Here is a 25,765-nt window from a genome sequence, read left to right as displayed (position 1 = left end):
GGAAGGCAACTTAGGCTAAGGCACCAAATGAACCATCTTAGAAAACCGGTCACAAACCACCCAGATAACTGACATCCTCTGGGAAACCGGAAGGTCTGAAATAAAATCCATAGAAATATGCATCCAAGGCCTCTCAGGGACCGGCAAAGGCAAAAGCAACCCACTAGCGCGGGAACAACAAGGCTTAGCCCGCGCACAAGTCCCACAGGACTGAACAAAAGAATGCACATCCCGCAACAAAGAAGGCCACCAAAAAGACCTACCAACCAAATCTCTGGTACCAAAAATACCAGGATGACCAGCCAACACAGAACAATGAACCTCCGAAATCACCCTACTAGTCCATTTATCAGGAACAGTTTCCCCACTGGACAGCGGTCAGGTTTGTCAGCCTGAAATTCCTGAAGGACCCATCGTAAATCAGGGGAGATGGCAGAAAGAACCACCCCTTCCTTTAGAATGCCGACCGGTTCAAGGACCTCCGGAGAATCAGGCAAAAAGCTCCTAGAGAGGGCATCAGCTTTAATATTCTTAGAACCCGGAAGATACAAGACCACAAAATCAAAATGGGAGAAAAACAAAGACCATCGAGCCTGTCTAGGATTCAGCCGCTTGGCAGACTCGAGGTAAATCAGATTTTTATGATCGGTCAAAACCACAATGCGATGCTTGGCTCCCTCAAGCCAATGGCGCCATTCCTCGAACGCCCACTTCATAGCCAACAATTCCCGATTGCTGACATCATAATTACGTTCAGCAGGCGAAAACTTTTGGGGAAAGAAGGCACATGGTTTCATCAAGGAACCATCAGAATTCCTCTGAGACAAAACGGCCCCTGCCCCAATCTCAGAAGCGTCAACCTCAACCTGAAATGGAAGAGAAACATCTGGCTGACGCAACACCGGAGCAGAAGTAAATCGGCGTTTAAGCTCCTGAAAGGCAGAGACATCCGCAGAGGACCAATTCGTCACATCAGCGCCCTTTTTCATCAAATCGGTCAGGAGTTTAACCACACTGGAGAAGTTAGCAATGAAACGGCGATAAAAATTAGCAAAGCACAAAAATTTCTGAAGACTCTTCACGGACGTGAACCTTAACCGGATCCATCTCTATAGATAAGGGAGAAAAAATAAAGCCCAAAAAAGAAACTTTCTGCACTCCAAAAAGACACTTAGACCCCTTCACAAACAAAGCATTGTCACGAAGGATCTGAAAAACCATCCTGACCTGTTTCACATGAGACTCCCAATCATCGGAAAAAATCAAAATGTCATCTAAATATACAATCATGAATTTATCAAGATAATTCGGGAAGATATCATGCATGAAGGACTGAAAAACAGATGGAGCATTAGAGAGCCCGAAGGGCATCACAAGGTATTCAAAATGGCCCTCGGGCGTATTAAACGCAGTTTTCCATTAGTCACCCTGCTTAATACGAACAAGATTATATGCCCCTCGAAGGTCAATCTTAGTAAACCAACTAGCCCCCTTAATCCTAGCAAACAAATCAGAAAGCAAAGGCAAAGGGTATTGAAATTTGACCGTGATCTTATTCAAGAGGCGATAATCAATACAAGGTCTCAAGGAGCCATCCTTCTTGGCAACAAAAAAAAAATCCCGCTCCCAATGGTGAAGAAGATGGCCGAATATGCCCTTTCTCCAAAGACTCCTTAATATAACTCCACATAGCGGTATGTTCCGGCACAGACAGGTTGAAAAGTTGGCCCTTAGGAAACTTACAACCTGGAATCAAGTCAATAGCACAATCACAGTCCCTATGCAGTGGAAGGGAACTGGACTTGGGCTCATTGAACACATCCTGAAAATCAGACAAGAACTCTGGAATTTCAGAAGGGGGGGAAGAGGAGATTGACATCAAAGGAACGTCACCATGAACTCCCTGACAACCCCAACTAGTCACAGACATAGATTTCCAATCCAACACCGGATTATGTATCTGCAACCATGGAAAACCCAGCACAATAGCATCATGCAAATTATGCAACACCAAAAAGCGACAATCCTCCCGATGGGCTGGCGCCATGCACATGGTCACCTGTGTCCAAAACTGGGGTTTATTTTTAGCCAAAGGTGTAGCATCAATGCCCCTTAAAGGAATAGGGTTCTCCAAAGACTGCAAGGGGAAACCACAACGTCTAGCGAATTCAAAGTCCATTAAATTCAAAGCGGCGCCAGAATCTACAAACGCCATGACAGAAAATGACGACAATGAGCAGATCAATGTCACAGATAACAGAAATTTAGGTTGTACGGTACCAATGGTAACTGAACTAGCGATTCTCATAATACGCTTACGGCAGACCGAAATGACATGAGAAGCATCGCCACAGTAAAAACACAACCCATTCTAACGTCTGAATCCCCGTCGTTCAGCTCCAGACAGAATCCTATCGCACTGCATAGGCTCAGGTATCTGCTCTGAGAGCAACGCCACAGCGCGCACAACTCTGCGCTCACGCAGGCGCCGATCAATCTGAATGGCCAGAGACATAGAATCGCTCAGACCAATAGGCGTGGGAAACCCCACCATAACATCTTTAACAGATTCAGAAAGACCCTTTCTGAAAATTGCCGCCAAAGCATCCTCATTCCATTTAGTCAGCACAGACCATTTTCTAAATTTCTGACAATACAATTCTGCCGCTTCTTGACCCTGAAACAGGGTCAACAAGGTCTTCTCAGCATGATCCACAGAATTTGGTTCATCATATAATAACCCTAGAGCCTGAAAGAAGGCTTCTACATTAAGCAAGGCAGGATTCCCAGATTCCAGGGAAAATGCCCAATCCTGAGGATCGCCACGCAGCAGGGAGATGACTATTTTAACCTGCTGAATGGGATCACCAGAAGAACGAGGTTTCAGAGCAAAAAACAGTTTACAGTTATTTTTAAAACTCAAAAATTTAGACCTGTCCCCAAAAAATAACTCAGCAGTAGGAATCTTAGGCTCTAAAACCGGAGTCTGAACAATTTAATCGGAAATACCCTGTACCCTAGCAGCTAGTTGGTCTACACGAGAAGCTAATCCCTGAACATCCATGCTAGCACACAGCTCCTCAGTCACCCAGAGGAAAAGAGGGAAGGAAAGACAAAACAGACTGCAGAAAAAAAAATGGTTCAGGACTTTTCTTCCCTTCTTCTGAGATGCATTTAACTCATTGTTGGCCCATTTGTACTGTTATGATCCGGTGACCCTGGAGCCGCATGAGACTATCTCTGTAGTAGGTGGTACCTGTACTGACCGCAATCCTAATACTGACACCGCAACTAGAAGTAGCCGTGGGATGTACCTAACCAGGCCTAGACACCTCGACACAGCCGGAGGACTAAATACCCCTAAAGATGGAAATGGGAAATCCTATCTTGCCTCAGAGCAGAGCCCCAAAGGATAGGCAGCCCCCCACAAATATTGACTGTGAGTTTAAGAGGAAATACGTACAAAGGCAGAAAAAACAGAGTTTAGCAAAAGAGGCCCTTCTAGCTAGATAGAAAGGATAGGACAGAGTTCTAAGCGGTCAGTATTAAAACACTAGAAAATTCCACAGCAGAAAATACTATATACTACATCTAACTAAAGACATAGGGTGTATATCTGCATCTCCAGAGAAACCAGCATGACAGAAAAATCCAAACAAGTCAAGCTGGACAAAAACACAATAGATTGCACTGCACATAAAAGCACACTGCATGCGTGCTACAGAGAACCAAAAACAAGGCACTTATCTTAGCTGAAATGACAGCAGGGCAGTGGAGCCAGACAGAGATGCAATCCCTTCCAGATACAATGGACAACTGGCAGGGATTGATGGATCCTACAAACCTAAATACCTAATAGAGCTGCAATAAGCAGAAACACATGCCCTGGCCTATAATCCAGAGACCACTGCACTACCACTAACAACCACCGGAGGGAGCCCAAGAGCAGAATTCACAACAGTACCCCCCCTTGAAGAGGGGTCACCGAACCCTCACCAGAGCCCCCAGGCCGATCAGGACGAGCCAGATGAAAGGCCCGAACCAAATCAGCAGCATGGACATCAGAGGCAAAAACCCAAGAATTATCCTCCTGGCCGTAACCTTTCCATTTGACAAGGTACTGAAGCTTCCGTCTCGAAAAACGAGAATCCAAAATCTTCTCAACCACATACTCCAACTCCCCATCAACCAACACAGGAGCAGGAGGATCAACAGAGGGAAGAACGGGCACCACATATTTCCGCAATAAAGATCTATGGAAAACATTATGGATAGCAAAAGATGCCGGAAGGGCCAAACGAAAAGGCACTGGATTGATAATCTCAGAAATCCTATAAGGACCAATAAACCGAGGTTTAAACTTAGGGGAAGAAACCTTCATAGGAACATGACGAGAAGACAACCAGACCAAATCCCCAACCCGAAGCCGGGAACCAACACATCGACGACGATTAGCAAAACGTTGCGCCTCCTCCTGAGACAACACCAAATTGTCCACCACATGAGCCCAAATTTGCTGCAACCTGTCCACCACAGAATCCACACCAGGACAATCAGAAGGCTCAATCTGCCCTGAAGAAAAACGAGGATGAAAACCAAAATTACAAAAAAAAGGCGAAACCAAGGTAGCCGAACTAGCCCGATTATTAAGGGCAAACTCGGCTAATGGCAAGAAAGCCACCCAATCATCCTGATCAGCAGACACAAAGCATCTCAAATAAGTTTCCAAAGTCTGGTTGGCTCGCTCGGTTTGGCCATTTGTCTGAGGATGAAATGCGGAAGAAAAAGACAAATCAATGCCCAGCCTAGCACAAAAGGCTCGCCAAAATCTAGAAACAAACTGGGAACCTCTGTCAGACACAATATTCTCCGGAATACCATGCAAACGAACCACATGCTGAAAAAACAATGGAACCAAATCAGAAGAGGAAGGCAACTTAGGCTAAGGCACCAAATGAACCATCTTAGAAAACCGGTCACAAACCACCCAGATAACTGACATCCTCTGGGAAACCGGAAGGTCTGAAATAAAATCCATAGAAATATGCGTCCAAGGCCTCTCAGGGACCGGCAAAGGCAAAAGCAACCCACTAGCGCGGGAACAACAAGGCTTAGCCCGCGCACAAGTCCCACAGGACTGAACAAAAGAATGCACATCCCGCAACAAAGAAGGCCACCAAAAAGACCTACCAACCAAATCTCTGGTACCAAAAATACCAGGATGACCAGCCAACACAGAACAATGAACCTCCGAAATCACCCTACTAGTCCATTTATCAGGAACAGTTTCCCCACTGGACAGCGGTCAGGTTTGTCAGCCTGAAATTCCTGAAGGACCCGTCGTAAATCAGGGGAGATGGCAGAAAGAACCACCCCTTCCTTTAGAATGCCGACCGGTTCAAGGACCTCCGGAGAATCAGGCAAAAAGCTCCTAGAGAGGGCATCAGCTTTAATATTCTTAGAACCCGGAAGATACAAGACCACAAAATCAAAACGGGAGAAAAACAAAGACCATCGAGCCTGTCTAGGATTCAGCCGCTTGGCAGACTCGAGGTAAATCAGATTTTTATGATCGGTCAAAACCACAATGCGATGCTTGGCTCCCTCAAGCCAATGGCGCCATTCCTCGAACGCCCAGTTCATAGCCAACAATTCCCGATTGCCGACATCATAATTACGTTCAGCAGGCGAAAACTTTTGGGAAAAGAAGGCACATGGTTTCATCAAGGAACCATCAGAATTCCTCTGAGACAAAACGGCCCCTGCCCCAATCTCAGAAGCGTCAACCTCAACCTGAAATGGAAGAGAAACATCTGGCTGACGCAACACCGGAGCAGAAGTAAATCGGCGTTTAAGCTCCTGAAAGGCAGAGACATCCGCAGAGGACCAATTCGTCACATCAGCGCCCTTTTTCGTCAAATCGGTCAGGAGTTTAACCACACTGGAGAAGTTAGCAATGAAACGGCGATAAAAATTAGCAAAGCACAAAAATTTCTGAAGACTCTTCACGGACGTGAACCTTAACCGGATCCATCTCTATAGATAAGGGAGAAAAAATAAAGCCCAAAAAAGAAACTTTCTGCACTCCAAAAAGACACTTAGACCCCTTCACAAACAAAGCATTGTCACAAAGGATCTGAAAAACCATCCTGACCTGTTTCACATGAGACTCCCAATCATCGGAAAAAATCAAAATGTCATCCAAATATACAATCATGAATTTATCAAGATAATTCGGGAAGATATCATGCATGAAGGACTGAAAAACAGATGGAGCATTAGAGAGCCCGAAGGGCATCACAAGGTATTCAAAATGGCCCTCGGGCGTATTAAACGCAGTTTTCCATTAGTCACCCTGCTTAATACGAACAAGATTATATGCCCCTCGAAGGTCAATCTTAGTAAACCAACTAGCCCCCTTAATCCTAGCAAACAAATCAGAAAGCAAAGGCAAAGGGTATTGAAATTTGACCGTGATCTTATTCAAGAGGCGATAATCAATACAAGGTCTCAAGGAGCCATCCTTCTTGGCAACAAAAAAAAAATCCCGCTCCCAATGGTGAAGAAGATGGCCGAATATGCCCTTTCTCCAAAGACTCCTTAATATAACTCCACATAGCGGTATGTTCCGGCACAGACAGGTTGAAAAGTTGGCCCTTAGGAAACTTACAACCTGGAATCAAGTCAATAGCACAATCACAGTCCCTATGCAGTGGAAGGGAACTGGACTTGGGCTCATTGAACACATCCTGAAAATCAGACAAGAACTCTGGAATTTCAGAAGGGGGGGAAGAGGTGATTGACATCAAAGGAACGTCACCATGAACTCCCTGACAACCCCAACTAGTCACAGACATAGATTTCCAATCCAACACCGGATTATGTATCTGCAACCATGGAAAACCCAGCACAATAGCATCATGCAAATTATGCAACACCAAAAAGCGACAATCCTCCCGATGGGCTGGCGCCATGCACATGGTCACCTGTGTCCAAAACTGGGGTTTATTTTTAGCCAAAGGTGTAGCATCAATGCCCCTTAAAGTAATAGGGTTCTCCAAAGACTGCAAGGGGAAACCACAACGTCTAGCGAATTCAAAGTCCATTAAATTCAAAGCGGCGCCAGAATCTACAAACGCCATGACAGAAAATGACGACAATGAGCAGATCAATGTCACAGATAACAGAAATTTAGGTTGTACGGTACCAATGGTAACTGAACTAGCGATTCTCATAATACGCTTACGGCAGACCGAAATGACATGAGAAGCATCGCCACAGTAAAAACACAACCCATTCTAACGTCTGAATCCCCGTCGTTCAGCTCCAGACAGAATCCTATCGCACTGCATAGGCTCAGGTATCTGCTCTGAGAGCAACGCCACAGCGCGCACAACTCTGCGCTCACGCAGGCGCCGATCAATCTGAATGGCCAGAGACATAGAATCGCTCAGACCAATAGGCGTGGGAAACCCCACCATAACATCTTTAACAGATTCAGAAAGACCCTTTCTGAAAATTGCCGCCAAAGCATCCTCATTCCATTTAGTCAGCACAGACCATTTTCTAAATTTCTGACAATACAATTCTGCCGCTTCTTGACCCTGAAACAGGGTCAACAAGGTCTTCTCAGCATGATCCACAGAATTTGGTTCATCATATAATAACCCTAGAGCCTGAAAGAAGGCTTCTACATTAAGCAAGGCAGGATTCCCAGATTCCAGGGAAAATGCCCAATCCTGAGGATCGCCACGCAGCAGGGAGATGACTATTTTAACCTGCTGAATGGGATCACCAGAAGAACGAGGTTTCAGAGCAAAAAACAGTTTACAGTTATTTTTAAAACTCAAAAATTTAGACCTGTCCCCAAAAAATAACTCAGCAGTAGGAATCTTAGGCTCTAAAACCGGAGTCTGAACAATATAATCGGAAATACCCTGTACCCTAGCAGCTAGTTGGTCTACACGAGAAGCTAATCCCTGAACATCCATGCTAGCACACAGCTCCTCAGTCACCCAGAGGAAAAGAGGGAAGGAAAGACAAAACAGACTGCAGAAAAAAAAATGGTTCAGGACTTTTCTTCCCTTCTTCTGAGATGCATTTAACTCATTGTTGGCCCATTTGTACTGTTATGATCCGGTGACCCTGGAGCCGCATGAGACTATCTCTGTAGTAGGTGGTACCTGTACTGACCGCAATCCTAATACTGACACCGCAACTAGAAGTAGCCGTGGGATGTACCTAACCAGGCCTAGACACCTCGACACAGCCGGAGGACTAAATACCCCTAAAGATGGAAATGGGAAATCCTATCTTGCCTCAGAGCAGAGCCCCAAAGGATAGGCAGCCCCCCACAAATATTGACTGTGAGTTTAAGAGGAAATACGTACAAAGGCAGAAAAAACAGAGTTTAGCAAAAGAGGCCCTTCTAGCTAGATAGAAAGGATAGGACAGAGTTCTAAGCGGTCAGTATTAAAACACTAGAAAATTCCACAGCAGAAAATACTATATACTACATCTAACTAAAGACATAGGGTGTATATCTGCATCTCCAGAGAAACCAGCATGACAGAAAAATCCAAACAAGTCAAGCTGGACAAAAACACAATAGATTGCACTGCACATAAAAGCACACTGCATGCGTGCTACAGAGAACCAAAAACAAGGCACTTATCTTAGCTGAAATGACAGCAGGGCAGTGGAGCCAGACAGAGATGCAATCCCTCCTAGATACAATGGACAACTGGCAGGGATTGATGGATCCTACAAACCTAAATACCTAATAGAGCTGCAATAAGCAGAAACACATGCCCTGGCCTATAATCCAGAGACCACTGCACTACCACTAACAACCACCGGAGGGAGCCCAAGAGCAGAATTCACAACACACACTGCATGTGTGCTCAGAGACAAAAAACCAGACACTTATCTTAGATGAATTGGCAGCAGGGCATGAGGAGCCAGAGAGAGATGCAATCCCTCCAATTACAATGGACAACTGGCATGGGCTCATGGATCCTGCACACCTAAATACCTAATAGAGCTGCAATCAGCAGAAACACCTGCCCGGATTACAACCCCAAGACAACTGCACTACCACCAACAACCACCGGAGGGAGCCCAAGAGCAGAATTCACAACAGGGTGCATGTGAAGCTTTGTGTAACTGGTGTGTCAGAGGCTGCAGACCGTCGCTCTGCATCTGACTGTAGAAGGTATCAGCAGTTTGCTTTGCAGACTTCTTTGTGGTCCTTCTGACTCTAGGACCCAGTGCCTTCCTCTTGATCTAATTGACACACTTGGACCAGGGTCTTTATGACTCCCAGCTTGCTGCTGGAAGTGGCCGGTGAGTATTCCATTTCCCCCCTGTTGAGGCTTGGAGCTATAGCAGTCAGCTATCTTCCTTTTGTTTTCCTCGTGTTTGGAGGACGTCTGTGTTTCTCTCTGAGTATACTCAAGTTAAGTGTTCCCCTTGTTTGTCTATCCCATTTGCCTTTAGTTGTAGTGGGGAGCGACCAGTGACACCCTGTCAGGGCTTACTGCTATGGTCAGGCAGAGGATAGGTATCCTGCTCGGTGATAGGTGCGGAGACTATTTAGGGTCGCTTAGGGCAGACAGGGTGACGTTAGATCTGCCTAGGGGTCTCCACTGCCCGCTTCCCTAGTGTTAAACTCCCTTCCCCTTATCCCTTCATGTTGCACTTAGTCCTTCCTACGCTGTGCGTGACACTCTGTCATCATTGTACTGCTTTCCACAGATGAGGATGCAGGATCACTGCTCTGTTATTTCCAATACTGAAGTGATGACAAAGCACAGGTGCAGATTACTGACAGCCAATGAGTGTGCAGTGGGTGGGCAGAGGAAGGTGCTGGATACTGAGGCTGGGTGGTGCCAGCTCTGACTGTGAAGTTAGATAATACAGCACAAGGAACGGTCAAGTTTGGTAGAGCCGCAGGTAAACAAAGTGGGTGAATGGAATGAAGTGAAAGTTAGGAGGAACAAAAGGAAACAAAAAACAAAATTTATAGGAGTGTTGTATATTACAATACAGTACAGATTAGCTTCAAATTTTGGGGGGAATTTTGTGGTCGGGCAACCTCTTAAAGTAATAATCAATACTGAAATGATTCAGGCTGCTTTCATTCAATATAAAATCTTGTTGAAACATTAGAACTTATTCAGTGTGACAAGCTCAATAACAAGGAACATCTGCAAGAAGACATGCTTTTCACAGCACTGAACATCACTTGCTAGTATAAGTTATTAAATTGCACTTATGTATAGCTGTGTATTGTAAGAGAAAGTGAAAATTGAAACTATTTAAAAAGCATACATGTTATCTGTGTCAAGACCAGACTACAATGAGATATGTTAAAGTAGCTAATACATCTCTTATTTAATATAGCTATTATCTCATACAGCTACTATTTAAAAGTCTATAATTCTGGCTGGTTTTAAGCATGATATGACCAACTCAAATACTGAAGGAGTTTATTTAAATGGATAAAGGGTTTTACATAATGTATTCTTAAAATAAGTTGTTTTTTTTAACTAAATCTGTGTATATGTTTATGTAGTGTAGCGTCAGTGTGTTAATATACTCACCTACCATCGTCTTCTCTAGGATTCAGCACCGTTCTGCTCCTTTTCTCAGTGACATCACCACTCTTCAGACTCTCTGGGTCACACTGTGCTAGGCGTGAACCAGAAGCGGCTTTTATGTAGGGCTCGTGCAGATGCCCATGCAAATCGGTCCAATCATGGACTGCAATGCATGGACTGGCTGAAGCTCTCTCGACCCGAGCATGACAGCCTCACAGAAATACATTAAGCTGTCATGCTCCAGTCGGATGTCTGCATGTACCGTTACAATGTAAGTCTATGGAGTGTCAAAATAAGTCTCCATAGACTTACATTGTAAAAGAGTCTTCCAGCTCACGCATAAAGCATATAGTGAGTCAGATAGTCTGAAGAGCAGTGATGTCAATGAGAAGAACTCGAGAGAACACTGGATCTCAGAGAAAAGTGGCAGTAGGTGAATATATCACTGACACTATACTATATACACAGATTTAGCAAAATAAAAACTTCTTTGGAGGGTTTCTTTATTAATTAATACAGAAATCTAATTCTCCAGAATCTATTGTTGAGATACCATCAAAGTTTTAGAAAAGATGTAAGTCTGCTTTTATTGGAAAAATATCACAAGTGCTGAGTGTAAAACAAACCAGTGACCTGCCAAGTTTATTTTTGAAGAGTATTCCTATAACAGTTTGGCTTGTCTTTCTCTGTGTGAATGGTAAAATGGTGGAAATATTCTTAAATGTCACATATGTGCTTTTTGAGTTTGAAAAACTGTTTAATTGAAAGGTTCAGTTTTTGCATTTAAGAGGTGCTTTAACCAGTTAGAGTATGTTAAACTAGCCAGAAAAGGGGATAGCAGCTGCAGGGTTGATTAATTAATATTTATTAATTTCAATTAATTTTATTAATTTCATTGAATCTATTCTTCCTTCTACCTATGAAATGTTCTCTGTGCCATTGGCTGTAACATAACATCTAAACATGATTGATCCACCTCCCTCCTGAAAAGTTGGCAAGATGTTATTTTCTTTAAATTCTGTGCCCTTTTGTCAGGACTCTGTTGTTGGGTAACCCAGGATCAGGGGCTCCTTCCCTGTCCCTAACACTAGGGGACACCCTAGCTTGCCCTCTTCCTCTGGTTACTTCTGAAGCTGAGGATGCCAGGGCCACGTACCTTGCCTTAGCTCCTGAATCTGCCCTCAGTCTGTACCCTTCCTAGTAGTGGACTGTAGTTAACCAACCAGACAAGCAAGGTAATACGAACAGGGCTAACGGAAAATACCAAACATACAAATATACACTCAAATATAACAAAGGTGTGCACTGAGGAGTGGAGAATGACCAACAACAACTATCCTCCAAGCCATGCAGCATAATCTACCTCTGACAATGTGTGTTAGTCAGGACACAGATTATTTAGGGGATGGGAGTGGCTAACAGCCTTAGCTCCAAGAGCTCTCAAAAGAGCAGATTAACCCCTGCACTGTCTAAAGAAATTTACACCATTTTATAAGAAGGTGAAGTGATTCTATTCAGCGCATGAGTAGGAAAACTCAGATGCTGTGTTCTTCTGGCTCCTCTCTGTCGAGGTAAACCCATGACACTTTTTTTTCTCCATACATACCGTTGCTCATTGTAGCCAAAGAGTTCTAATTTAAACTCATTGGTCCACAGGACTTGTTTCTAAAATGCATCAGGCTTGTTTAGATGCTCTTCTGCATACTTCTGACAAAGAATTCTATGGTGAGCATGCAGGAGAGGTTTTCTTCTGATGACTCTTCCAAGAAGGCCATATTTGTGCAGGTGCCTCTGAAAAGTAGAACAATGTCCACAACTCCAGAGTCTGCTAAATCTTTCTGAAGGTATTTTACAGTCAAGAGGACGTTCTGATTTGCCTAAACTTTTACATGTTACTGTATATATAATTACAGTTGCTTCCAGATCTTATCTCAGTTTGTTCAGCTCTGATCACTGACTGCCATGAGGTGATACCTAGTAAGTGTTTGTAGTTATGAATAACCTAAGTCTGTATTTAAGCTCATGGATCTCATCTAACCAGTGATTTCAGCTCCCACCCTCCTCCCACATCGACAGCATGAGAGGACATCAGGAAGTGTTTATTATAATGATACATAACTTAGCTCAGCTGTATCGCTACACAGTAGCTTCAGATCTCATCTTCCACTGCTGCCTGCTTTCAATATCCTCTACACTGACTGCCATGAAATTAAATCTGGAAGTGTTTGTAATGATACATAACTCATCTGTGATGCTGGCTAGTCACTTCTCATGGACAAGCCATGAAGCAGGAGTCTAGGAGTCCAGGATTAAATACCAGGAATGTATGTCAAAGGCAAAAGGGCAAGATAAACCAATACTTAATAGTCAAATGGCAAAGTCCGAGGTCAGGCAACAAAGATCAGAGCATGTCAAAGGGGCAATGCAAATGAATAGTCAAAAGACATAGTCCTAGGTTAGGCAATGAAAATTAGTATAGTAGAACAAATAGCACAATGGACACACAGCACCAAGGAAATCTACAAATGACAATGGTCTGACCATTGTCAGCTAATTAAATAGCCAGGCAATCACCCAGAAAGGGTGATACCTGGAAGAAACTCAGCATGCTCGGATTGATTGGAACATTGATTGGACTGCTGGACAAGCCTTAATTTGCATGGAGATAGCTCAGCATGCTCCTGGCCTTGGTTGAGTGGCTGGGCGATCCCATTCACAAAACTAAAAGCCCAGCATGCCCCTGAAATCTATAGGGCAGCCGAGCAGACATTCACTGGGTCCCTAGGACACAGTGATTGGTGAATCTTGGCATCATCTCTGCTGTATCTCTACACAGTAGCTGCAGAGACCTGTGAGGAAGGGAGTACATGTTCTTTTCTCCCTTGCATGAAATTGCCTGCTTCTGATTGGTCAGTCTCCTACAAGGGAAATATCCACCCCCAGAGACAAATCTCTGTTAATGCTAAGTTAAACTGTAAGATAAATTATAACCTAAACTTAAAACTAATTAAAAAAATATAAGCTCTGCAGCCATTATTCCATTGTGTGGCCAGTTTAACATGCTCAAACTGAAAGGTCCTCTTTAAGTTTAAGTAGTATATGCAGAATTTACATTTTAGGCAGTCACCTAAAAAGAATGGTTTTGTTCCCTACTTGATAAAGAAGCCCATGATACAATTATCATTGCAAGTTGTCTCTCTGCTGGAGCCCACATATATTATCTGTAATGGCAATTCATTTTCAATTTCTCTGTGGTGCCACGATCAGGGATAATAAATATTACATAGGGCCTATTCAAATCAATGGTTTGTCAGAGCAGGTTCTTTAGAGTGAGAGGTAATCTTTGTGACCATTCTCTACTTTGGCCAGGAGACGAGCATCCTGAACATTGGGCCCCTTTCGCTACTAAAATGTAGACATATCTTGCAATGGACACGTTCCGTATGAACTAATGGAGTTCTTGATGTGTTTGAAATAAAAAGTGAAAATAAAGAGTTTGAAAGATATAAAGGGCTGTGCCAAATATTTTGGGACTTTGGGAGTCTATGTGAGCACTTTTGTATTCAAAGCTACTATTTTGACAGGGGACTGCTCATCACTTTTTAAACTCCCAACAATTGGTCAATCATCATCAAGTCTTTATTTTCTGAAACATTCTAATAAAAATGTTATGATCCCAAAATAGCTACAAAAGTTTTTCTCATCTAACTCAAATGTAAAAGAAAAGAAACACATTCTACAGACAGTGTGTTAAACAACTATTATTGCATGGGAGTAAATTATATAAGATAAAATAATAAGAAAGGCTCAGCCATCCTCTAGCAATTAAAATAAGAAGCTCAAATCTGCGACTAATCGTCCAATCTTTAAGAAGAGTAGAGCTTTACTCTTAGAATACCCTTAATACTTCCATAGATGCATTATATGATGTTTCAGATGTGAACATTTATATTCAGTAATTTTTATCTCAGATGGCATGAGGTAATTTTACAGAATCAGAATTAATAGCATTTTTTTTTGTTCCCATGGCATTAGCCAGATTGCAATTGTTTAAAACAGAAATATTAATTTTTCCATTTACAGAAAACATCTGTTTCCCAGAAAAAAAAATCCTCTATTGTAGGTAAAATATGGTAAGTGGAGATGCGTAGAAGAATTTCAAGGACAGCAGCAACAACAAAAATACATTGCATAACATTAAACTTAATTAAGGAACCTGCACCCAATTATATAAAAAAGGAAGATTTTTTTTGCTAACTCAAATTAAAGGATAAACTAAGTGAAAGGATAGCAGAGAAAGTTTTGAAGAAGAAAACTATGACATGTGCAAATGGTATACATAATAGAACTGTGCAAGCTAGAAGACTGAAAAAAATCCTTTCAAGTGTCTCACACGGAGAAAAGATGAGCAGGATGAAGGACATTGATTATGAGTTAGCGGGAGAACTGACAGCAGTTGGCTAATAGGGTACAGTGCATTAAGATTGAATTAATCCTTATTTTTGGTTCAAAGAGTGCTATTCAGTTAAAGTCTAAGTTTTGGGTTGCAATATAATGTAAACTTGTCCCTCTCAGTAATACATACTACATATGAAGTCTGTAAATGGATGTTGCTTCTGCGTTTAGCTCTCATGTACTAGCTCTGCTTCATCTATGTATGGGTTTCTCCTTCTAGAGCCCATGTATGGGTTTCTCCTTTGTGGTGATAGATGCTCATGCTCAAGAGTGAGTGATCCTCCTGTTTTTACAGAAGCTGCCATGGGTTCTCTCTCCTATTTCTGTATACTGATTCACATTCTATGTGATGGATCCCTTTCCCCTGTACCTTTTTTTTAGCTAGAGCCTGTGTAATCTGCCTTCCTTGCAAACGTAGATGCTTTCCTCCTTCACCACTTTCTGATCTACTATGATTAACCTTCTCCCTCGCTTGCCACTATTTGCATCACTATTTGCAAGAGAAAATTAGTACAGTGAGACCTGATGCAACCAGTAGTAATGTGCCAGAAGCAGCAGTGAGCTAATCATGTGAAGGAGTTAATAAAGCTCTACTGCAGCAAAACGCTAGAAAATTGTTACGGCAAACTATAGAAAGTTGCTTAATTTTGCATTTAATAAATAAATGCCGCGCAAGAGTATTCATAGCCTGAGGTTGTCCTGTGAAAACAAGTTATTACCGATGAGTAGAACTGTGAATTTTTACCAATGTTAACATGGAGTAGTGTGGCACATGCTCAGCTACTGCTCTATTTATTCCCTATGGGGCTGCCAAGCGCTGCACTTGACTTTTTCGAGCAGCGCCACAGAGAATGAATGGAGTTGGGCATCTGACCTCCTGCTCCAATTTGTCAGTTTTTAATAGGGATAAAAATGCTCCAACAGGAAATCAAATGTTCCACTCTTCTGGTATTCAGTGGTGGTCTCAACAGTTGGACAACCACTTACCAGTAAGTTATTACCTATTCTGCGGTAAGGCGATAACTTGTTCTAACTGTACAACCCCTTTAAGGCTCCGTTTACATATGTTAGTGATGCAGATTATGATTTTTCCAAATGGGATTAAAAGCACTTTCATACAAGAAAACCTCAGAACTTAAAGCTAATGTTATCTAATACCTGCAATCAAAGCCATAAAAAGTAGTGAAAAAAGCACTTCTACACATGTTTGTTTTTTGAAGCACTTGAAACAGAACATCATACTTTTTTGTATTGGTGTCCTTTTACATTTGTGAGACTTTGATGTCTCATATTCTTTCATCTGAGTGATCACATGTAATGATATAATGGCTGTCAGCGATATATAGTTCTCCCTTTAATGGTCACTATGGACAAGCCTTGAATGCTATTCACATTTTTTTTTCATGAAATCTTTAAAATCTTGTTCAGATTTATTGAGGCTTACTCTTGGACTGTGCATGGATTAACCTTAGAGTAAAATTAGTAATTTTTTTAAATTGTTGCCAAGTGTAGAAATCAGAATAGTTCAACCATCGCAATCAAAAGCTACACAGAAATGTTAGAAAACATAAAAATGAAAACTCCAGCATAAAGTCAATATATACTGTACTGAATATGTATACTGAAAATTACATGGAATACCAAATAATAAAATCACTTTGTATGTGCTGTAGGATTTTATTTAATTTTTGAATGATTATAAAATATTCTAGAGCAGTGATTTATAATTAGGCAGCAGGACAACTGTGCAAAAGAAATAGCAAAGACTGCTCCAGCATAACAGAATATCTTTCAAAAATTCTTTCTTTATTCTGACAACATCATTTTAAGTTAATCTAAAGGCTTATACAGATTAGATAGTGTAAGTCAAACGATCCTCCGACAGCTATTTCTCCTGACTCGTGCACAGCAATGCTGATCTTAGCTGAGCATTCTTATGTTCTCTGTGAAAGAGCCACTGCCAGGCTCCCCTGACAGTGACTTATCTTCCCTCTTAACAAAACGTTTGGCAAATGGAAATCTGATTGTATCTTTCTTTCCCCCAACATTGTCTTTTGAGAGAGTCGGGAGACCTCCATGCACTTGAGACTTATGGTTGATCCTGCCGATATCAAAAGGCTTGTCTCACTTTAGTCTAATACACCCAGAAACCTTAAGGGTTCTCTGGAACTTTTATGTCTTATTATGGGATTAAGAGCTCACAGGCAGGTGCTTCATTCAAAATTAGTGCATAGAGATGGCATGAATTTAAGGTGTATTATAAGGTTGTAACCCTGATCTGGTTTATTCCTACCAGGCATGTTTTCATTAAAGCCTTAGGGCCATTGAAACATTGTACAACATATGAGTATCTAGATTTCATCTTTTATTTCAATGTAGGACTCCAAGTGGCTCCTTAAGTACTTAAGAAATGGTTCAAATCTCAACTGGAACATTTCAGACACCCATAAACAGTCACAAGTCCAAACAGGAAAAAAAAACTATAACTCTATTCCACTGTGCAAGCCAAGCTCAACTACGGAGAATCACAAGGAAGGGCGGGTCAGTCCTGAGCAGGAAGCAGAGGAAATGGAAGATCAGTATGATGAGGTATGGTGTAATATTCTATTAAATATATCAACTGTTACAAAGGATTTTGGAAAAAGGTGTTAATAAGTATTGTATAAATCACCAGGAAATGGGAAATTTAAAATCAACAGTTCACAAAACTATTTGCACATGATAACTATAAATAATCAAGTCCTCTATCTGATAAGGATCACACATAGATAGCCTAACTAATGGTAAATCTGTACCAATTTAAGTCAGCCTTAAATACGGCATATGGTTACATCTTTCCACTTTTTTCCCAGTCGGAGCATTACAGTTTTATCGAGATCTGTCTATTTACTGAATAAGTGATCAGTTTTACTTGACCAAAATAGATGGGGGAATAACATGGTGGTCATGTCTACACACCCACAGGGTTGGCAACCTACTTTTCAAGATCTTCTGGAAAATGTTACCAAAATTCACAGAGGGTCTCAAATTTTTAGAGATATTTATTCTGTCTTCTAATGAAACCCCACCCCCACACCACATCGTTAAAATGGCCTTAAATCACAAAATAAAAACAATGCGAATTGCACCCAGTCTGCAAGACTGGAGAAGTGGTGCAGTGACATGCAATGCTTAACATTGAAATTGGAACACCAAGAAGGAAAAGTTATGGAATTATGGAAATCACAAGATTATCAGACATATTATTGATATGCAATTGATGAAAAAATGGAAACCAAATTTTCAAAATGTCTACATTAATACAGTAACAAATATGAATGCAAAATTAACACTATATGAAATGGTCAGTCACGCACAATATTGCACAAAAGTACTATGCTTTCATTATTAGACCTCATTCACATATCAGGTCATTATTAGACCTCATTCACATATCAAAATTTTGATCAGTATTTTATCAGCATTTCTATGCCCAAATCAGGAGTGTCTCCAATACACAGCACAGGTGTCAATCTTTCAATTATAGCTTTTTCTCTGTGAGTTCCACGCCTGGCTTTGACATAAAAGCACTAATGCAAAAATACTGACATGTAAATGAGGCCTTACTATTACGTAGTGATGAGCGAGTAAACTCGTTGCTTGCATTTTCCAGAGCACGCTGAGGTGACCTCCGAGTATTTATGGCTGTTCAGAATTTTAGTTTTCATCACGACAGCTGAATGATTTACAGCTGCTAGCCAGGCTGAGTACATGTGGGGGTTGTCTGGTTGCTAGGGAATCTCCACATGTAATCAAGCAGGCTAGTGGCTGTAAATCATTCAGCTGCCGCGATGAAAACTAAATCTCCGAGCAGTCATAAATACTCGGAGGTCACCCGAGCGTGCTCGGGAAAACCCGAGCAACGAGTACACTCGCTCATCAGTCATCACTACTTACTATTATGTTTTTAATATTCTGCATGTTTGACTTGATTTTAGGCCATATGTCCAATTTGGAGACCCAAAAGTTAAATAGGGAAAACCCATAAGTTAGTACATAGAGACATGTGGATATGTACTCTTCCACTATATGTTGTTGTAACGCTGCCTCCTGCTAATACGGACCATATCAGATGGTGGTGCCAGATGTTGTTTTGTGCTGACAAAGTTTTGCCACATTTCAGCCATGCTAGCCATGCCTTCCGAGGTGGTGCCCCAGCTGTGTTGGTGACTTCCTCCTCCTCTGCCTTGTTCTTCCACTGAGCCTCTGCTGTCAGGTGGGAATGCTATCAGTAGTGCCTCTACCAAAGTGCGCTTGTATTCACGCATTTTACGATCCCACTCCAGTGTTTTTAGGTGCACTATTCCCAAAGACACAGGTGCAAAGTAGAAAAATTTGTTTTTACGCACAGTATTCCCACAAACATGGGTGCAGATTAGAATTTTTTTATGCTTAGTATGCGCACAGACATGGGTGCATAGTAGAAAAATTTGTTTTAAGCACAGTACTCCCACAGGCACAGGTACAGAATAAAAAAGTGGATGAAAGGGCCACTACTCCCACAGACATAGGTGCAGAGTAGAGCATTTTTTATGCATACTATATAAGTGCAGAGCAGAAAAATATGTTTTTATGCACAGTACTCCCACACAAGGGTGAAGATTACACACAGAGGCTTAAAGGCACAGTACTTCCACAGACACAGGTGCAGAGTACACAGAGGCTTAAATTCATAGTACTCCCACAGACATGGGTGCAGAGTACAAATACAGCAGCTTTTTTGCAGAGTGCACACACACAGAACCTAACACTGTCCCTCACTCTAGCTGCATAGTGTCCCTATGCTAAGCAGAGCAGAATGGTGGTGGCACCCGTGAACCTGCATTTATGCAGGTTAAGTCATGTACTGTGCTGACCAATCACAGCCATGCCAACACTTGACTGGCTGTGATGGCTCCAGAAGTGCCCACAGTAAAAGCTTGTTGATTGGCTGCACTGCAACCTTTCAAGAAGCTTTATTCAACACCAAACCTGAACAGTACCAGGTCCTCCAGTAAAATGTATGTGTTTGGAGTTCAGTACCGGACACTAGAAGTCTGGTACGAACCCTAAACTTTACAGTGTGGATTCTCTTATCACTAAGCATGACCCAAATATATGTATATAATGAATACATACATGTACTCCAATGTTATGTTTAACATTTTCTGGTAAACCTTTTTTAGGAATCAACATCAAAATTTATGGACAGCCTCTTGGAAACAAAAAATGGCACAAAGGATGAAAAATACCAAAGGACAGTTAACCTAGAAAACAATAAAACTAAAAATCTGACAATATTTGTGAAGAGCAAAGAGAATCAGCACACCTTGTTGTCAGTCAGTAGTGTTCCTCTGGAGAATGACAGCCTTTCTTTAATTTCAACACATTCTCCTTCTCACTCCAAAGCTCCGCTAAAGGTACTGTCACCTCAATGCATTCAATTTATTGTAAATTTAGTTGTATTGCAATATGTGTTGATCACTAGTAATGATATAGTCAATATCTTTACAGTGAAAGATTTTTTCATGATTTTTAATCATCAAACAACAGATTTTTGCCAAGGTTTCGAGTATGGCTGGTGTTATAGGCTTACTGCATTTCCACAAGTTTTAGCTAAATTTTGGACTAGCTAAAGCCAAAAGGTGCATATACACTGAAAAATTATATAGAAAAAGCATTTTACAATAATCTTGCAGTCAAAACAGGCTGCCAATCACTCGATGAACAAGCAGACATCTGAGTTATCTAGTGAAGTGACTTTTGCACAGTGACTTTTGTACATCTTAAAAGAACATCATTCTCATCAGTGCCTCATCCTGTATCAACAGGACTTGCATTACTGAGAAGAATGACAGCCTATGTGACTGAATGATTTATGCCAGATGATTCAGTGCACATTGTTTATGGTGGTATGTTTAAATATTCACCGGTCGCCAGTCATTTAGTGCCTCTAGTCAGTCTGTATAAATGGAACTGAATTTTAATACGTTTTAGCCGACTCCAAGGTTTCACCAAATTTTCATGTTGAACTAGACACACAAAGGTCTAGTGGTTGCAGAGCAGAATAAAAAAAAATCTTTAATTTTGTCTCTCCGTTGCTGAGATATTACCAAGAAAAGGTATTTGGGACCTAATGAGCTAAATTTTGTAATGTCCAAGTGGATGTTATTAGTTTCCACTGGGGGCATGTACTTTTTTCCCTGCATGATTTTCCCAAACATAAGGAGGCAGCAACACAGTAGAAAGATAAGTCGCCACCAACAGAAGCTTAAGTTTCTTAGAGTGTGAGATGTAAGGATTAAGCTCTGATCTCCTCTTCTAACCTCCTGCTTGTTTAGAAAGTGCAGCTGAGTTTAGCTGTGTCACATTACAAACATTTCTAGCAGCTCTCTTCCTCTCATAGCACTGTGAGCTCTGTTTCACTGCATTTTCCCCCATAATGCCTGTCTGGAAATGAGATGAGTGTTCAGCATAAATGAGTACACACCCACATTTTAATCAAAATGTCACTAAATACAATAACAATTTCCAAAATTTTCGAGAAGACTGAGTTTCGTATAACATTTTTTAGCCCATAATTCTAACTTTCTTTACAAAATATTGCATTTTACTCAAATTAGTTGATTAAAAAATATGTTATTATTATTTATTTATATAGCACCATTGATTCCTTGGTGCTGTACATGAGAAGGGGTTAAATGCATATTACAGATATCACTTACAGTAAGCAAACTACCAATTACAGACTGATTCAAAGGGGCGAGGACCCTGCCCTTGCGGGCTTACATTCTGCAGGATGGTGGGGAAGGAGACAGTAGGTTGAGGGTTGCAGGAGCTCTGGTGTTGGTGGGGCAGTAGCTCCGGTAGTGGTGAGGAAGCAGAGGGGGCAGGGCAGGCTGTAGGCTTTCCTGGAGAAGTAGATTTTCAGGTTCCGTCTGAAGGATCCAAATGTGGTTGATAGTCACATGTGTTGGGGCAAAGAATTCCAGAGGATGGGGGATATTCGGGAGAAGTCTTGGAGGCAGTTGTGTGAGGAGCGAATAAGTGTGGAGGAGAGAAGGAGGTCTTGGGAGGACCGGAGATTGCGTGAGGGAAGATATTGGGAGATTAGTTCAGAGATATATGGAGGAGAAAGGTTATGGATGGCTCTGTAGGTCAGTATTAGTAATTTGAACAGGATATGCTCAAGGAATGTGAGCCAGTGAAGAGATTTGAGGAGGGGGAAGCGGAGGAGTAGCGAGAAGAGAGATGAATTAGTTGGGCAGCAGAGTTAAGGATGGACTGGAGAGGTGCAAGGGTGTTAGCAGGGAGGCCACAGAAAAGGATGTTGCAGTAGTTGAGGCAGGAGATGATGAGGGCATGTACAAGCATTTTAGTAGATTGAGGAAAGGAAAGATTCTGGAGATATTTTTGAGCTGGTGGCGATAGGAGGTGGAAAGAGCTTGGATGTGCGGTTTGAAGGACAGGGTAGAGTCAAGGGTTACTCCGAGGCAGCAGACTTCCAGTACGGGAGAAAGGGTAATGTAGTTAATTGCGATAGATAGGTCAGGTAAGGAAGATCTATTAGATGGAGGAAAGATGATGAGTTCAGATTTGTCCACATTGAGTTTTAGGAAGCAAGAGGAGAAGAAGTATATGGCTGATAGACACTATGGGATTCTGGACAGCAGAGAGGTGACGTCTGGGCCAGAAAGGTAGATTTGAGTGTCATCAGCATAAAGGTGGTACTGGAATCCACGGGACTTTATGAATACATCCCACATCAAAACTTACTACATCTAGTATTTTTTATGAACTCCATTATTTTTAAGGACAGTGCTAAGTTTTCAAGGTATGGAATGAACAAGTTGTTGACATATTGCAACATCTATGTTTTTCCATTTTTCAAGAACAACCTCTTTTAGAGCCTAGATGCTGGATGAAGACTGGTGTTCACCTTGTCTCAGCTGAATTCCACAAAGGTGTTTTGATTGGGTTCAGATAAGTAGTCATACTTGGCCAATAAATTGCCTTCCCTTTCTTTTTCTTCAGATGTGTGTTTTGGATCATTGTCATGCTGGAAAAGTACACATCTACCAAAGGCATAGCGTGATAGTAGCATTTTCTCTTTTAAAGTAGAGCAGTACATTTGTAAATTCATGATACTATCAATGAAATGTACATCCCTGACACCAGGAGCACTTATGCAGCCCCATGCATGGTGTCTATAGTGAAACATGGTGGTGTTAGTGTCCTTATGTAGGGCTACATGAGCACTGTGAGTTTCGAATAGCTACATTTCACTGATGGTATCGTGAACTCACAGATGTACTGCTCTATATTGAAAGAGAAGATGCTACCATCACTCTATGCCCGTGTTAGAAGGTCATGGCTCAGTTTCCATCCAGTGACTTTTTGCTGCATGGTCAGCTTCCCTCTCTGCTAGACTACGGTCCTTTTCATCTTTATCCAAATGCTGGTGGTTTTTTGCCTTCGTTTTCCTTTTTTGGCTGGCTTCTCTCCAGGTGTTTTTCTTTTTCTATTTTGCTTTTGTCGTATCACATTTAGGAATGGGCTTTATATGTTCACTTTTGACTTACTTCGCTTGCTGGCTTTACTACCATACAGATTGGTGTTTAGTGCTCCAGCTCCTCTGCTAGGGGTTTACCTTGTTCGGTTAGCCCCAGTTGTTTTTCCTCCTGCAAATCTGTGAGTTTCCTCCCCAGCACCTTTCCCTTCTTCTCCACGTTTGGGGATTGATGGAATTCATCTATTCTGTTTTATTTTTGTTCTAATTTTTCCATGTCTAACTTTTGTGAACTTGTTATAGCTTCTCAACCTGGGTTTACATGTCTCACTGCACAGTTTCCTCTACTTTTGTTGGATTTGTGTTGCAGCCTCCACTGTGTTTCCCCAGGAAGCCCAAGAAACCCTCAATGGCCTTTTAGGGAGCCAGGTTCGAGGAGGTATATTTAGTTGTGCTGCTAGGGCCTTTTCAGTCTGTACAGTAACCAGTTGGGTACAGATGCGGCTTCTCTTTTCACACTGAGAAACCTAAGCTATGGTGAGGGACGGTATGTTCTATTTCTGCTACATTGCTGTCTGCATGTGATTGAGCAACTTCTAAAACTAGAAAAACATGCCTCTAGTAAAAATTATCTGATAACACCCACCTGGACAAAAGATTATTATTATTTATTTTTAAAGCACCATTGATTCCAAGGAGCTGCACATGAGAAAGGGTTACATACAAAACACAAGTAGAAATTGCAATGAACAAACTAATAGTATCAGACAGGTACAGAGCCCTACCCTTATGGGCTTACATTCTATAGGATAATGGGGAAGGAGGCATTAGGTTCTGGGTTTCAACAGGTCAAGTGTTGGTGAGGCGGCAGCTCTGGTAGTGGTGAGGTGGTACGGGGTCTATTGCAGGTTGTAAGCTGTTTTGAAAGATGGGTTTTTAAGTTCCTCTTGAAAGTTATGAATGTAGGGAATAATCAGATATGTTGGGGCACAGAATTCCAGGGGATGGGGGATACTTGAGAGAAATCTTGCAGGCGATTGTGGGAGGAAGTACGAGTGTGGAAAAGAGGAGGTCTTGGGAGGACCAGAGATATTGGGAGATTACTTCAGGGATTTATGGGGGAGACAGATTATGGACAGCTTTGTAGGTCAGTGGTAGCAGTTTGAAATGAATATGTTGATGAATTTGGAGCCAATGAAGGGATTTGCAGATGGGAGAAGCAGAGGAGTATTGATAAGAGCATCATGCAGCAGAGATATGGACAGACTGGAGAGGTGTGAAAGTGTTAGCAGGAAAGCCACAGAGGAAAATATTGCAGTAGTCGAGGCGGGAGATGATGAGGGCATGCCCTATTATTTTAGTAAATTGAGGGTTGAGGAAAGGATAAATTCTGTAAATACTTTTGCGTTGGAGGTGGCAGGAGGTGGAGAGAGCTTGGATGTGTGGTTTGAAGGACAAGGCAGAGACAAGGGTCACTCCTAGGCAGCGGACTTCATGTACAGAGGAAAGCATGCTGTCATTTATTGTGATAGCCAGATCAGTTATTATTATTATTATAACGCCATTTATTCCATGGCGCTTTACATGTGAAGAGGGGTATACATAATAAAAACAAGTACAATAATCTTGAACAATACAAGTCACAACTGGTACAGGAGGAGAGAGGACCCTGCCCACAAGGGCTCACAATCTAAAAGGGATGGGTGAGGATACAGTAGGTTAGGATAGAGCTGGTCGTGTAGTTATTTGGTCGATCAGTGGTTACTGCAGGTTGTAGGCTTGTCGGAAGAGGTGGGTCTTCAGGTTCTTTTTGAAGGTTTCGATGGTAGGTGAGAATCTGATATGTTGTGGTAGAGAGTTCCAGAGTAGGCGTGATGCGCGAGAGAAATCTTGTATGCGATTGTGGGAAGAGGAGACAAGAGGGGAGTAGAGAAAGAGATCTTGTGAAATATCGGAGGTTGCGTGCAGGAAAGTACCAGGAGACGAGGTCACAGATGTATGGAGGAGACAGATTGTGGATGGCTTTGTATGTCATGCTTAGGCTTTTGTACTGGAGTCTCCGGGTAATGGGGAGCCAGTGAAGGGATTGACATAGGGGAGAGGCCAGGGAATAGCGGGGGGACAGGTGGATTAGTCAGGCAGCTGAGTTTAGAATAGATTGGAGGGGTGCGAGAGTGTTAGA

The 25,765-nt window shown here is 42.0% G+C and overlaps 1 protein-coding gene across 1 annotated transcript in view; it reads left to right on the top strand.

Moving 5' to 3' along the window:
- Positions 1–25,765, top strand: part of LOC143807923 (uncharacterized) — an 81,460-nt gene that overhangs the window by 27,060 nt on the left and 28,635 nt on the right. The window contains exons 2-3 of the mRNA XM_077290020.1: positions 17,436–17,645; positions 20,261–20,494. Of these exons, the coding sequence (XP_077146135.1) occupies positions 17,625–17,645; positions 20,261–20,494 (255 nt within the window). The 5' untranslated portion in view covers positions 17,436–17,624. The remainder of the gene's footprint in view (positions 1–17,435; positions 17,646–20,260; positions 20,495–25,765) is intronic.

The sequence above is a fragment of the Ranitomeya variabilis genome, chromosome 2, assembly GCF_051348905.1.
Source record: "Ranitomeya variabilis isolate aRanVar5 chromosome 2, aRanVar5.hap1, whole genome shotgun sequence".
NCBI classification, from domain to species: Eukaryota; Metazoa; Chordata; class Amphibia; order Anura; family Dendrobatidae; genus Ranitomeya; species Ranitomeya variabilis.
Note: the sequence above shows the minus strand (reverse complement) of the source record. Positions and strands in the feature narration are given on the sequence as shown.